At 64.2% G+C, this 15,711-nt stretch overlaps 1 protein-coding gene across 1 annotated transcript; it reads left to right on the forward strand.

Annotated features, from left to right (window-relative positions):
* The first annotated feature begins 8,528 nt into the window (after window positions 1-8,528).
* FSCN2 (fascin actin-bundling protein 2, retinal) lies at window positions 8,529-14,530 on the forward strand. The gene is made up of 5 exons (XM_077833913.1): window positions 8,529-9,351; window positions 13,084-13,240; window positions 13,626-13,747; window positions 14,071-14,238; window positions 14,325-14,530. The coding sequence occupies exons 1-5, from the start codon at window positions 8,529-8,531 to the stop codon at window positions 14,528-14,530; spliced, it is 1,476 nt and encodes a 491-aa protein (XP_077690039.1).
* The last annotated feature ends 1,181 nt before the right edge of the window (window positions 14,531-15,711 follow it).

The following is a 15,711-nucleotide window of genomic DNA, read 5'->3' on the forward strand; positions in this document are numbered from 1 at the left end:
CAGAGCAGCCAGCGATTTAAAGACCCTGCTCCAGTCTACTCACCAGCAGATTCCCCGGCCAAGAACAGGGGCTCTGTGTCTCCATGTCTCCCCACAGCCGCTATGCCAGGCGGGGCAGGCCAAGCCACTCCTCTTTCTCTCCCTCCCCTGCTCAGACCCCAGGAGCCAGGGAGAGGCATGGGCAGGGGGTGGACATGAACGCAGGGCACGGTGGGGTGCAGCCTGCACTCTCCAAAGGCTGGGGATGCCCCCTGGAACGAGCCCCAGCCGGTTCCCACCCTCAGGAGGGAAGGTTTTCTCGGGCGATAGCGAGAAGAGTTGTCTGCCGAGAGATCCTACGGCTGGCCCTGGCAAGATGAATGTTTACAAAGTGCCATCCAAGTGGTTTCCCTGTGTCCCAGCCAGGCCAGGCTGCCGCTCTCCCAGGCTTTCGTCCTGGGACAACTTGGGTGTCACGAACAAACGGTGGAAACAGCTTGTGAGATAATCGCTTTGGGTGTAAATTCTGTTGGGTCAAGACGGGGTTAAGTCCTTGGGATGGAAGAACTGACCTGAACCTTCCCCTGACCTAGAGCAAACTCAGACATTGCCAGGCCAGAGCCTGGACCGCAAGCTCAGATGCCAGGTGTCAACTTTGTTTAGAAAGAACCCCCTACCACCCAATTTTGGCAAGACGAAGAAAGCCCAATACCCACCCAATACCCACCCAATACCCACCCGTCTCTGCCAGACTCCGCGCCCCAGCCCGGGAAGTGTTGGGTGCTCACAAGAGAGCCAGACGGATGCACTGAAATGGTTGGAAGGAGCATGTGAACTGACCCTTGCAGCCCATGTCCTGGGTTCAGCAAGGCCTGGTCTGCACTGCTGGGCCTGGAGCCCTTTGTACCCCCGTACACGGGCCTGGCTGGGGGACGCAGTTCCACCTGGCTTTAGCTTTCACACCGTGGGCACTGGGTGGGTGCAATCTCTGGAGTGGGTGTTCATGCCCATGGCTCTTTGCCTGGGACTAGGTGAGGTTGCCTGGATCATTTCACCTGGGACGGGACCCATGTCAGCTTTGCACAGTGGGCTGTGAAGGCTAAAGGCTTCCCCATTAAAATCTCCACCCTCTCGTCTCTAGGGCATGTGCTCTCAGCAGTGGGGCTAGAGAGAGGGATGGATCGGCGTGTAGGAGGGAAATGCACTGATTTCCTGTCTGGGCTGTCAGAGTCCCGCCAGGCTATCAGCCTGCTGCCTTCAGCTTCTGGCGTCTTCCTGGCAGAAGCATCAGCTTGCAACAGCAGGCTTGGTCCTCCGAGGTCCTCTGTGCAGCCAGGAATCTCACTTCCAGGAACGCCTCCAATGACGCGGCCTCTTCCAAATGCCTTATTCATCGTGATGTAGCTACCGGCCCCGCAAACCCCTCGACCTCGAGGTTGTGCCAATAGATCGATAGCCTGGGCTAGAGACCCAGTGCAGGGAGGTGCAGCTCTGCCGCTGGCCCCCGCCCCACTCTGTGCTGGCCTGGCTGCGCCGATGGCCTGGGGAGCAAGCAGGCACCAATCACTGAGCCAGCTGGGGGCCCTCACTAAGGCCAGGGACGGAGTCACTCCTGATTCACCCCAGCCCCCTTACAGGGTCAGGTCCCCACTGGCTGGGTGTGCGCAGGGAAAGAGCAGAGAGAAATGACGTCTGAACCGCCCCAGAGCCTGGCCCAGCCGCTCTGGTAAGCGTTAGCCTCCCACTTCCCAGGGAACGGGGGGCTGGGGCCCTGACCTAGGCAGGGTTAATACTTTGCTTTTGGCCCTCTCCAGCCCCTCTGGGGTTGATGTTTATTTGGGATCTGGATGCCAAAGGAGAGAAGCTCCAGGCCTCACCACAGAGCTGCAGGTGCTCAGCACCCTGCAGAACCAAGCCATGTCCCCAGCTGAGAACACTGGCCCCTGCCTGTTTGCAGAGACCCTCTGGCACCCCAGGGGCTGCTGGCCATCAATCACAGGCCCCAGGGGCTACGGGCTGGTAATTTTTGAGATCCACCTACTCCGGTAACACGGAAAAACACACACACCAGTAAGGACCCACCCAGCCCCTGGTGCATTATGTCATTTCTGGCCAGCCCTCCCCAGCCCATCCCCATTGGCCCAGCCAGTGTGGGGTCTGCCAGGAGGATTTCCCCAGAGCCTGATTCTGCCTGTGCCCCCCACCCCTCCTGGCTGTGCTTGGGGGAGATCTCGCTAGCCAAGCATGGCTGGGCCTGCTCCGTGCATGGGTGGGAGCCCCCCATGCCTCCTTGCCTTGCTTGCACAAAGTGAATGGAAGATTCTGCGTTGGTCTGACGCTGCCTTTGCACGGGTACAGATGGCTCCCTAAAGCTGGGGGTCGACGGGACTAGAGGTGTTCTCAGCGCTCCCCAGACAGCACCCCCATCTGCACCCCGCTCACCTCCCCTCTCTCGGGGAGAGCTCTGCTCGCACACAGAGCCTGGGGCCGGGGCACTGTAGTTTCGTGTGGAAGCCACCAGGTGGGTCCCTGGGTTGACACAGCGCAGCCTGGTGCCCAACAGCCGCTGTCCTGGCAGCCTCACCCCGGCTGCGGCCTGTGGCACATAGAGGCCAGCCCGGGGGTGACCTCGTGCTGAGGCAGCCGCGGGGGGTTGCAACTCTTGCTGCATCTCTGCAGCCTGCGCTCCAGTGACCTGCGCCCAGCTCTAAGGAGGGCACCAGGCCAGGGCAAAGGGGAACACAATAGGATTAAGGGGAAGAGCAGTGGACGCCGGGAACAACCCTCGCCCCAAACCAGTGACGGGATGAGTTGCTCAGTTCTCCGCTTGTTGACTCTGGAGTTGGGCTGGGGGTGTGGTTTGTCTCAGGCTCTCTGGCATGGGAAGTTTCAATAATTCACATATGCAGGAGACCCAAAGTGCTTTACAGACAGTTAGCTCAGGAATCGCTTCGCCTGCCACAGGAATGCAGCCACCTCTGGGGCAGAACCCAGCAACGATTTAACAGCCACACAACACAACAGTTTAGGACAGGAAGTGAACCCTGGATCAGACACTGCAGGGGCAGTTTGGATCCCTCCATTGTAGGCTGGCTATAAATGGGATCAGTTATGGAAGAGGGACTTTTTAAGCTGATCCCGCTCCTATTCCTGTCCAGACTGGGGGTCAGAAATGCGCCTTTTGCCATCCTTCCAGTGGGCAGGTGGCAGAGACGTCTCCACCCACTAACAATCCTTGAGAGGTACCCAGTGGGTGGGGAAGGGAGTGGGCATCTGAGGACAGCCATGGTGAAGTGCCCGCCCAGGCATGTGTGCTCACACCCACGCACACCCCCACCACGCTCCCAGCTGCAAGGGACGGCACTTGGTTTGTTGGTTTCTTCTGCGGCTCAGATTACCTACGGTCGAATTCTGCCCTCCACTCCAGCCCAGCAACCCCACTGGCTCCAGGGGCTGAATATGACCCATGATCTTTTAGCCTCTCCGAGCCCAGCAGAAACCCAGGTCCCTGCTCATTCCCTCCCCCTCGTAACCCACTGCTGGGCGCGCTGGGGTGGGGTGGCGGCTGTGTCCGAGGAGCAGGGCTGGAGGGCAGCAGTCGGCCCTGTGAAATACTGGCGCGGCTGAGCTCCAAACATGCCAGCAATCCAGCGCTGGCCAGCCCCCAGCCCAGCCCGGAAACACAACCTGCCTGCCGCGTATACATTACAGCCCTGCCTCCCTTCCAGCGGGCATGACGAGCAGCGGTTACACGAACCCGTGGCCGTGCGGCTCAGGTAACGTGCACCTGGCTTCAGGCAGGCGAGGAGCTGGCCGCGGGCGGCTGTAAGCAGAACCGCCAAAGAAAGCGAGAGCTCAAGCATGAAAACATTATTAGGCAACCAATCCCCTGGACCTAGTTTCAGGAACAATGGCTGCCTCTTGGTTCCACTGCAACCCGAGTCGCCCGTCAGCCAGCGGCTGCCCGAGCAATCAGAGCCTGGGCCTGTGGGAGTGAAACCATTTACCCAGACCAAGGGAGCTGCTCACGGGGCCCAGGGCAAAGGAATCGGCCCCTCCAGCCTGCCATTGCTGATCCCGAGCGACCCAGCGGAGTGCGGCTGAGTCTCTCAGCTTCCCTGCTGCCTGCAGCGGCTGTTCGGGCAGCCCAAGTGGGTCCGCGGCCTAACCCCTCTGCAGGGGTGGCATGGCTTCCCTCTTCCCCTTCAGCACCTGCAGCTTCGTGCCCAGCACTGCACCAAGCACTGGAGGTCCCGGCCAGAATCAGGGCCCGTTGTGCTCGGAGCTGAACAAACTCATAGTAATAGACAGACCCTGCCCCAAAGAACTTAAATCAAAACAGAGGTGGGCGGGAGGGGAAACCGAGGCACAGAGCAGCACAGCAACTCGCCCAAGGTCACCCAGCAGCTTGGTGGCAGAGCTGGCAATGGAACCAGGTTTTCTGAGCCCCACCCCAGCGCCCCATCTGCTAGCCCCCATGGCCATTCACGCTGCCCAGTCTGGTGCCTCAGGCTGGGAGATCCAGCACCACTGAGCCCGTGTACCAAACCCAGCCCCAAACTGTTTGTGGGCTGGCAAGTGGAGGTGCGGCCTTGTGCACGTTCTTTCTCACATGGGAGCGATGCCGTGAGCAGCCGAGCATCTTACACTCTGTGCCGGGAGGTGCCAGGCCCTGGGGGGTTCCAGCCAGGAAGGAAGCAGGGAATCCGAGAAGCAGCAAACCCGCCTGGAGGGGAGAGTTTGGACACTTTATATGGTTTCTTATCACCCCTTCCCTGAGTGCAGTGGTGGATTTGATTTAAGCCTCGCGACACCAGCCTGAGGTGGGTTGGAGCCCTTACCCCCATTTTATAGATGGGGAAACTGAGGCACAGAGCAGGGAAGGGACTTGCCTAAAATCACACAGCAAGTCAGCAGCGGAGGCAGGACTAGAAGCCAAAGCCCACCACACTGAGCCAAGAGCTTTAATCACTAGGCCATGCTTCCAAACCTCTGGGTGCTCCTGGGACGCAAAGCTGAACTCCAAACCTTTGCGCTGAACGTGGCCCCCAAACTCTGCCTCCCCACCCCAGCCACGGCGGGCTGAGGCACACAGTGTTACCCCAGCAGGACAATCCCAGCTGCCCTGGCTGGCGCTCAGGGGAGTGGAATTGGCTCATCATGCCCAGCGCTCTCCTAAAGACCCAGGCCCAACGGGGGATCTGCAGCCCTCTGGCTTGGGCCCTGGCATTATGGTTTCCACTGGGAGAGGATTTTGGTTATTAAGACACTTCCTTTTCTGCCTAGCGCAGCTCCCAGCTGCAGTGGGACACCCTCTGGAAAACCAGAGAGCGGGGGCACGCGGCCTGGGCGGCTGCGTCCGGCTGGCCCCATCTCTTAGCGTTTTGTGTCACACCTGTATCGTTTGGAAGGTAAAAGACGTAGCCCCCCAGCAAAGCGTGAGCGCCCCCAGCACATGCCCTGCGAGCCAGCTGGCTGACAGGCCCCAACCGGAGCATCGCGGGTGGCCCTGATATTTCTAGGGGACCTCGCCCAACACACACACATTTTTCAGGCCTTCTTTGGCCATCAGAAAGAAGCGACCCAAAGGCAGGAGCCCGGCGTGTTCGGAGCCCTTTGCAGGTCAGGTCCAACCCCCAAGGCCCGGGGCCAGCATGGGACGAGGCTCCCGCACACCAGGCACCGTCTCTCCCAGCAGGGAGTCACCGGGCCGCCCTGGCTGGGGAGCTGGAGCCAGCGGAGACAAAGGGCACGGCCCTCTGCCCAGCAGGGCTGGGCTGATCCTGCACCGGACTAATGACTGAATGAGAGGTTACCAGGGTCACAGGGGCATTGTCAGCTTCCGGATTGGGAGGAGGTTTCCTGCCATGTGGGCCTCAGCCCGCCCGCAGTCTGTCACCCACTGCATTTATTCCCACTCCCTCTCATGGCCCCTTCTCCGCCACGTCCCCCAGGCCAAGGGACGGGAGCCTTGCAAGCACACAAGGGGTTCATACATTAGCCGTTCTCATCCAGCGGGCTCAGCTCAATTTAGGTCACCAGTGAGATGAGTTTGCTGGGTCTCAGCGAAGACCCCACTGGACGGCTGGACACGTCACAGCTTGGCATGATTGGCAGCCCCTGCTTAGGAGATGCCCACACCACCCATGGGAGGGCAGGGGGCTGTGTGGCAGGACTGAAGGACAGCAGCCCCAGTATCCCAGAGACTCTCACCACCCCGGCTGGGACTTGGAAACAGTGAGCAGGGGAGGTGCAGGCTGGCGTGAAATGTGGGCAGGGGGCTGGTGCCCGCTCCTACTTCTACTCCCCCACAGGGCCAGGGCAGAGAGGGGGGGCAGGGCTGACACGACAGGCCTTCACGGAGGGAGACAGGAGTGTGTGCTGGAGCCCTGGGCAGCACTTTGTGTCCCCCCACCCCCCAGGAGGCAACACGAGAGGAGAGGCGAGAGGGTAACAGGAAACCACGGGGCGGGTTGGCATGTTTGGCTTCTGATGTGTCTGATTTCTCTCAATCTCCTTCCCTCGCTGTGGGCGCCTCGGGGAGCTGGGCGAGGCAAGGGGCTGGGGGGAAGCCAAGGGGGAGCCGAGGAGCTGGGGGACTACATGTCACCCGACACATAGGACACCCCAAGACATATGAGGGGTCAGGTTAAGGACCCCTGGGCTGCAGGACCCTGCAGTAGTAACAGTGCCCCCCTCCATGGGGACTGTACCCCATTGGGGAGGAGCCCATGGGACCCCCTGGCACCCCCAAACTCTGCTGGCTGCAGGCTCCGTCCCAGGTGCCCTGACACCCATTGCTTTGGGCCCCCACTGCGGGCCAGGGCCACCCCTGATCCCATTGGAGCCTCTCCCTGAATCCAGTGGGACAAGGGCTTATCCCCGAGCAGTCAGCATGCCCATGGGTCAGGCCAAGCCGCCCCACACGCAGCCAGCCCAGCTCTCAACGCCCCAACCCACGGGGCTGCCAGCATTTCCCTGCCGAGATGCCCTGGCCCTGCCTCTGGGGTCAGCGCTGACCCTGCGCAGAGGGGTGAGCAGCCCCAGCCCTTCCAAACCCCACTGTGTGCGCCAGCCGGGACTCGCATCCACAGAGCCCGGGTGAGCGACCCACAGGGCCAGGGACAGCCAGGCCTGGCCGGAGCGCAAGCCCCCTGGCTTGGCTTCATCCCATTCCCCCATGGGCCACCCTCCTCCCCATTCAGACCCTGCCGCCTGCCACCCCACCCCCACCCCCACCCCTTCTCTCCCCCCAGCTCTTTCCTCATCGCCTGGCCGTGGGCCCTTTGGCCACTCCTCCAATTCCCGCCCCACGCCATGCGCCCCCCCGGGCTGTCAGGCTCTACCCAGCTGCCAGATGGGGGCAATGGCCCAGCTGGGCTCACACCCCAGGGCCACAGAGACGGCCCCCCCCCCCCCCAGGATGGCAGCCCCGCCAGCCCTGGCCTAGGGCATCCCTATGTCCCATTGCCAACTCCTCTCCAGCATGCTGCCTGCGAGCCCCCTCGCCCCTGCCCCCATGGCCCCCATGCTGGGGTGACTGTCCCCTGGGGTGCTAGCTGCACTGAGCCAGGTGGAGCTCTTTGTGGGACTGTTCCCCTGCGCTCATGACTCGGCCACAGGGCAGCACCGGGATCCTTCCTGGGGGCCGCCTGGGCCGGGGGAGGATTTGGAGCAGCAGGGGTTGCAGGACAGATGGAGGCCAGAGGCCCAAAGAGGGATAAACGGTTTAAACTAATCAAGAGGCCGGGCTAATTGTTAAGGAGCTTAGTGGCTGGGCCAGCGTGTGGCTGGAGGTGACCTCCTGCCGAATCAGAGACGCCCGTAACTCTGGCCGGGTGCCCACGGGAAGGCTGAGCGGCCCCGGCAGGGGCGGATCGGGTTGCGGCCCAAGTTTGCCACCTGAGACTCGGCGGCACAGAGGAAGGAGGCAGAACCTGCCGCAAGGGGAAGAGCTCGCCGGCCGTGGAGGGGGTCAGGGACGCAGACTCCAGCCGCGGCCCCAGCCCCAGCGGAACGGTGCACAGCCTGCGAGGCCAGCCCAGCGGTGCCGAACCCCGGAGGAGAGGCTCCATCAACGGCTCATTGTCTCCCGCATCAACCCCCTCGCTTGTGTCAGCTCAAGCCCCACTATTGGCTACCGAGGGCTCGGAGCCCAGTGACATCCAGGCGCGCTCTGTAATCCTAGCTGGGTCTCATTAACCCAGGCTGCAGTGCCTCAGCCCGCGCCTCTCCTGGTCTGCAGCCCCCGGCGCGCCGGAGCGGGAGAGGTCAGCCGGAGCGGCCGTGCAGGGGCGCCGGCTGCGGGGCCAGCCGTCCGGGCGAGGCTGGCGTTCCGGGCTGCAGGTTAGATGAAGGCAAGCGAGGCTGCGCCCGGCGGAGAGGGACCAGGAGCCGGGCCAGCGGCACGTCAGCGCGGCTCGGCCTGAGGCCCGGTCTGCCCGGGGCCGGCTGCGCGTGGGAGGGAGCGTGCGCACGCACCCGCCGGTGTCCTCAGCGGGGCTGGGAGAACCTCGACTCGCGCCCCACTCCCCGGGACCCGGCCGAAGATGCCAACCAACGGGATCCACCAGGTCTTGAAGATCCAGTTCGGCTTGATCAACTGCCAGAACCGCTACCTGACGGCCGAGAGCTTTGGCTACAAGGTCAACGCCTCGGCACCTAGCCTGAAGAAGAAGCAGATATGGAGCCTGGAGCAGGACGAGGCCGACAGCTCCGTGGTCTTCCTGAGAAGCCACCTGGGCAGGTACCTGGCCGCTGACAAGGACGGGAAGGTGTCGTGCGAAGCCGAGAAGCCGGGCAGAGACGGGCGCTTCGCTATTGCCACCCAGTCGGACGGGCGCTGGGCGCTGCAGTCTCAGCCCTACAAGCGCTTCTTCGGGGGCGCGGAAGACAGGCTGTCGTGCTTCGCCCAGGTCGTCACCGAGGCCGAGCTGTGGACCGTCCACCTGGCCATCCACCCGCAGGCCAACCTGCTGAGCGTCAGCCGGAGGCGGTACGCGCACCTGAGCGCCCTGGAGGACGAGATCTCCACCGACAGCAACATCCCCTGGGGCGTGGACGCGCTCATCACCCTCACCTTCCAGAGCCAGCGGTACTGCCTGCGGGCCTGCGACAACCGGTACCTGCGTAACGACGGTGCCCTGGTGCCGGAGCCCGGCCCGCGCACCGGCTACACCCTGGAGTTCAAGGCAGGGAAGCTGGCTTTCAAGGACTGCGACGGGAAGTACCTGGCGCCCATGGGGCCCACGGGCACCCTGAAGGCCGGGAGGAGCTCCAAGCCGGGCAAGGACGAACTCTTTGATCTGGAGGAGAGCCACCCGCAAGTGTGTTTCCTGGCGTCCAATGGCCGATACGTCTCCATCCGGCAAGGTAAGGGACCCTCCCTTTGCTCCCTTCCCTCCCCATGGGCAGCCCCCCTCTACAGCAGAGTCTGTGCCAATGATCGGTAGAAGTGGGGGGCGGAGGGTGCCCTGGACCCATACACCTGAGCACCTAGAACCGGGGGATCCTGCTTCCTGGGTGCTGCCCTGCCTGCTGCAATGGCTCTTCAGCCAAGCCGGCTTGGAGGGACCCGCCGGGGGCACCAGGCCCTCTGGGCTCGTGCAGCTCCGGGGCCGCCTGGTCAAGGCTCTCCTGGCTCCTCCCCCTTTCCCCCCCCTCCTTTTCACGGTGGCATTTCAAGTGCACTCCCCACCCCTTCCCGGGCTCCCTTTGTCTGGGCTGGGGGCGCGCCCCACTCACACTGGCAGCCCACGCTCGGGCCCAGCCCCCCCGGGGTCAGATTCCCAGTTAGCCCCACGGGTGCATGCTGTGGGGCTGGCTGGAGGGGGCTGACACTCACCCTTTCTCCAGCTGCGCTCCTTGGCTGCATTCTGCGGCCCGCGCCGCGTTTGCTCAGAGGGGCTCTCCCTGCCGTCTCTCTTGTCATGAGCAGCCCCTCTGGCTGGCACCCGTGCCGCATGGTGGGGTGGGGGACACCAGTAGGTTCTTCAATAAACCACATCCCTGGGCCACCAGCAAATGACCCAGCTAGCTCCCTGCTGCACCTGGAGACCATCAGTCCTGGGGAGCGTGCTGTTCTCTCCTCCCACGCGGGATCAGCCCAGCGGGTGCTTTTGCCTGGTATCCATCACACCCTCTAGCTAATCCCTCTGTCCATGGCACGTCCCACGGAGAGGCTCCAGGCATGTGAATTTTAGCCAGGCCTTACCAGATCGGTGACCCGTCTAACTCAGCATCCTGCCAGTCCCGGAGCCCACCTCAGCTCATAGTCTTTCTCCAGAGCCAGAGCCAGGCCCAAGACACCTGGCCAGGTGCAGACTGTGGTTTCCAGGGGAACAGACGAGGGTCCTGCTGGCAGTCACTTTCCATGCATGGCAGCCCCATGCCTGCAATCCTCACCGGTGCAGCTGCTGTTGTTACTCTCAGGATCTGCCAGCCAGTGCCTGGGACCAGCTACAGGCATCCCAGGGGCAGCGTCTTCAGCAAAGCGGGAGACTTTTCTCTCTGCAGAGCAGCTCCCTGCATGCACGGGCAATGCAGAGCCCCTGCCGGTCCTCTCCAGAGCCCAGCCCTGGCAAGCCGAAAGGCATTCTGGGTAAGAGAATGCAAAGGAGGCCCCCCAAGCTGGTTCTTTCCCCTCCAGGAGCTGGAGCGAGCGGTGCCCAGCCCTGGGTTGCCGGCTGTCCCGTGTGAACGAGGGCTACGCTTGCCCAAGTTAGTGCCGGCTGGAGGCCACCACAGGCCTTTTGCCTCTGTCCTGCCCAAACTCCTGCAGATGGGCGCTTGGCCAAACCCAGCCGGGTCCCAGGTCTCTCGCAGGAGAGCTGGAAAGGAAGTGAGGCGAGACAGGGCAGGGCTGGCTGTGGCTCTTGGCTGTATCTGGTGGCCCAGCCCGTGCAGCTCAGCAGAGGAGATGGCTTCTGGACGTCAGAAAGCCAGCAAATTGTAAACTGCTTCACCAGCAACCCTACAGTAACAAACCAGCATGCACAGCTCCATGCTAGTGTGCAACCCTACGATAATAAAGCAGGGTGTACAGGCCCCAGGCCAGTGTGCAACCCTACGATAACAAAGCAGACTCTGTGTGTGAGTGAGAAAAGCCCGTCAGAGAGCAGATTTCCACACACAGCTTTGACCACTGGCAATGGCAGACAGCGTCCGTCCCAGGAGGGGCCGGTGTCTCCTGGGCCCAGCTGCGTGTTGGGATGAAGCTCGTGTGTTGTGGACCTGGAGAACGTGCCCCAGACCTGCAACCCAGGTGCTGTGGAGCTGAGTGTCGCCTCCACTCCCCCTGTCGGGGGGTGGGGGGAGAACAGGGGCTTCCCTTGGGGCACCGTGGCTCGTGGAGGTGAAGGATGGTGCTGGGGTTCCCGCTGTTTGTGGGGCAGGGGGGAGGTCAGAGCGGATGTGTCCGGGACATGGGCTGGCAGCCATGGCTCAGGCCCATCCCTGGTGGATTTCAAGGGAGCTTGTGGGGGGGGGGGACAGCATGGGGCAGGCCCCCTGGTCTCCGAGCCAAGGCCTGATCCCCTCACAGCCCCCACAGGGGCCCCAGCCTAGGAGAGGCTGGGAGAATTAAGGGTGAAGTAGCCCCCTGCTCCACCCACGCTCACAGCCCCCCTTCCGGGCTGTGTTGGCCTGCAGCCGCTGGGCTTGCCCACCCCATGGCAACAGCGCTGCCAGGGGGTCATGGGGGGACCATGCCAACTGGGGGGGCTGCCCCTCCAGCCCCACCCTCCCTGCCAGTGAAGGAGACACGGGGGCTGCCCAGTGCCTGCCTCCCTTTGCGCCGAGCCGCCTCCTCCCCCCGCCCGGTGAGTCGGGCTTGGGCCATATGGGCCCGACGGGGAACAGGTGGGAGCGGGCGACACTCCCTCCGCCGAGGGGCTTTGCTCGCTGCTCCGTTGCCATAGTAACCCGGCCTGCGCGCCGCGGGGGGAGAGGGAGGTGCTGCGGGGGGGGCGTGAGAGCAGGAGTCTGGGTGTGCGTGCACAGGTGGTGTGGGTGTGTGTACACGTGAGTCTGGGTGTGAGAGAGCATGGATCTGAGGGTGTGTATCAGGGTCAGCGTGTGTCTGCACATGGGGGTGTGCACACATGGGGGGGGTGAGAGAGCACAGGTCCCCCTGAACCCCTCCGGCGAGCCGCGCTGCACAGCCTGGCGGAGACGTCGTGCGTGGGACGAACAGCTGGCGCTGGAGGGAGACCCACCAAATTCAGGACACTGGTGAGGGGAGACCCAGCAATCTCCCGGGGTGCAGAAGCCAGCCATTGTCTCACCCTGGGCTGGCCTCTATAAACCAACCCCAGCGCGCCCTCCGCCCCTGCCCCAGCTCACCTTATAAACCACAAACGCCTCCGGGGGGCAGGGCCCACAACCCCCTGGCTGCAGGCTGAGCCGGTGGTTCTCTCGGGCACAGACGGGGGCTGATGGGCACCCCGTGGAGCACCCCGGTTTGGGGCCATGGGGCTGCCCCATGCAGCCAGCAGGCAGCAGGCTAACAGCGCGGCTGCACATGGCCCAAGCGGCTTATGTGCAGGTGATGCTGAGGACTGAGTTATAAATAGGGGGTTTGTGTTTCTGAATCCTTAAGCAGATGGAAACAACAGCAATCAGGTTAATGAGCCCAATTAGCGCCGATTGTTTGGGAGGATTTGCTGGGCGGGGGAAGGGGGGTGCCCGCAGATCAGCTGCTCGCCCAGCGGAAATGAGGGGTGAGCGGGGTGTGGCCGGGGCTGTGACAAAGGGAATTAGGGCTCCGTGACCTGAGCGGTCAGCCATGCTCTGCTGACCGGGGGCATGCCCTGACAGCAGGAGCTGGCAACGCTGGCTCCTGGCAGGTGCCATGCAGGGGTGCTGGGGGGCTCCCCAGTGCCCCTCCGGCCTGAGCAGCTACCCAATGCCAGCGAGACCTTGGGGAAAAGGGGCCATGCATCCATAGGAGCAGGGGATGGGCCAAAAAGTCACATCCTTGTCCTCTATTAATCCTGACCCGCAGCCCCTGCTAGCCCAGCCCTGGGCTCTGCCTCCCCCCAGCTCTGCCTGTGCCCCTCAGTCCTGACCCCCAGCCTCGCCCCACGCCCTCCTCATTCCCTGCAGGTGTCAACGTCTCGGCCAACCAGGATGAGGAGATGACCCACGAGACCTTCCAGATGCAAATTGACAGAGAGACCAAGAAGTGCATCTTCCACTCCAACGCGGGCAGCTCCTGGACCCTGGTGTCCCACGGGGGCATCCAGGTCACTGCCACCAGCGTGTGAGTACGCGCACCATCCCGCTCGCTCCCCAGGCACGCTCAGCTCGACTGCAGCGCTCAGCTGGCCAGCACCACAGCCCCAGCTCCTGGGGCCACGGCAAGGCTCCTGTGCCAGGAGCGAGGGCACCGGGGGGAGGGGCACCAGCAGGACAAAGGGAGAATCAGGCCCGGGGCCAGCCCTAGGGGGCTGAGTGGCAGAGCACGCATCGGGGAGCTGGGATCAGGCTGTAAAACTCACGGGGTCTCTGGCTGCTGGAGCACTGTGCTGGGGGCAGGTGCTGGCATCTTCTGGCGGGTACCTGCTGGGTGCCCCCTGCCCTGCCCTGCCCAAGCTTCCCCTTCCGGAGCCTGTCTCTGATTCGGCCTGTCTCGCTCGCCCCCCCAGTGCCGCCAACACCATGTTCGACATCGAGTGGCGCGGCCGGCGGGTGGCCCTCAAGGCCAGCAACGGCAAGTACATCTGCGCCAAGAAGAACGGGCAGCTGGCCGCAGTTAGCGACTCCGTTGGTAAGTCCCGCCTCAGCCGGGGGGGCAGCAGGAGGCCCTGCCGCGTCCCCGGAGCCTGGGGCTCAGCGCCTGCAGGGCCAGGCCAAGGGCAGCGTTGCTGGGGGGCGGTGGGTGAGAAGGGGTTTGCAGCTGCGACGCCCACCCTGTGCCAACGAGCCCCTGGTGCTGCTCCCCCGGTGGAGGGTGACGTCCCCCAGGCTGTCACGGGGCAGGGCTACTGGGGAGAGCAGGGGCTGCCTGGTGCCCGGGGGGGGGGTGGCTGTGGCCCCGCTGGGCTGGGCTGCCCCACGAGCCGCTGCCCACAGCCCTGCCGCGCTCCCCAGGGGAAGACGAGGAGTTCGTCCTCAAGCTGATTAACCGGCCCATCCTGGTGCTGCGGGGCGACCACGGCTTCGTCTGCTGCCATCGCGGCTCCAACCTGCTGGATGCCAACCGGGCCACCTACGACGTCTTCCAGCTGCTCTTCAGCGACGGGGCCTACCACATCCGGGGTGAGTGCCGGGCCGGGCAGGGGAGAGGGGGCGGGCGCAGCCCGGCGGGGCCCTGCCCTCACCCGCCCCCTCCGCTCTCTCCCCAGGCCTCGGCGGCAAGTTCTGGCACGTCGCCAGCAGCGGTGCCGTCTGCAGCGATGGCGAGATGGCCGAGGATTTCGTCTTCGAGTTCCGGGAGCGCGGCCGCGTGGCCGTCCGGGGGAAGAGCGGGAAATACCTGCGGGGGGACCTGGCCGGCACCCTGCGCGCCGACGCCGAGTCCCTGCACCGTGCCACGCTCTGGGAGTACTGAACCCGGCCCCCCCCGCGGCGCATAGACCCCTAGGGCCCACGCCAGCTAAGTCGGCTCGGCACGCGGGGGGCGGGAGGCGTCAGCACAGCGACCCCTGCTGGACTCTCACCGGCCGCGGGGCAGGGACAGGAGCACAAGGGGGCGTGTCCCCCCCCTCCCCGCTGGGCAGCCGTGTTGGGGTGGGCTCGCTGGTAGGGGCTTGGGGGCGTGCACAAGATTGACATGGTAGATGTCCGGTGTTAGCGCCGTCTGTGCCCCCCCCCATGGCCGCACCCCCCGCCCCTCCTCACTGAGCTCATTAAAATCCAGTTGAGTTGCACACCGGGGAGGGTCGCTCGTCTTCCTTCACCAGCAGCGCCCCGGAGGGCCCCTGGCACCGGGCCAGCTGACACCATCCTGGAACAACGGGGCCCCACCCGTGCCCGTGGCCTGAGTGCCACTGAGCCGCCCCATGGCCAGTGAGCCACAGAACCACATCTGGGCGGGCTGGCACCAGGCCCCCAAGACATTGCCTGGGCTGGGCTCTGGGGAGGGATGGGGAGCAGGCAATGGAGCTGCCTGCCACTCACTCAGCCCCTGGGCATGGGGCTCCCTGCCAGACCCCTCCCTGCCCTGCTCCCCCCAGGCCCTCAACAGCAGGTTCTGCTTCCCTAAATCACATTTGCCAGCCATGCCTGGAGAGGGGGGGCTGGGGATCGGGGCTGCAGAGGAAGGAGACTGGGGGGAAGGAGCTGGAGCGGGTGTGGGAGGAGGAAGCGCTGCAGGGCGACATGAGGGCTGGGGGGGAAAGGGGCTGGAGGGGGTCGGGGGGGGGCTGTGGGGTGGGAGTGGAGCCCAGGCATGGAGCAGCCCCTGGGCATGTGGGCAGAGTGAAGCCTGCCCGAGGAATCCCAGCTATGCAGCTGCTGGGAGCTGGCCATACCAGGCACGTCCTGCTGCCTCGGGTGAGCCCACCCCACCCGCTGCCAGGGCTGCCCGCACTCTGGGCCCAGGGGGCAGGAACTGGCATAGTCGTTCCAACCCAGAGGTGGCTGCAACCCAGGCTGAACGTGGCACCCCGCTGGCTATACTCTGGTGTCAACAAGAGCAGGCTCTGGCCAGGGTGGCACTGGGAGGCCCCGGCAGCGTGGGGCCCGGGCGCTGGGCTATGGTGTCCCACATGGTGCCGTGGCCATGCTGGG

The sequence above is a fragment of the Eretmochelys imbricata genome, chromosome 14, assembly GCF_965152235.1.
Source record: "Eretmochelys imbricata isolate rEreImb1 chromosome 14, rEreImb1.hap1, whole genome shotgun sequence".
Taxonomy (NCBI): Eukaryota; Metazoa; Chordata; order Testudines; family Cheloniidae; genus Eretmochelys; species Eretmochelys imbricata.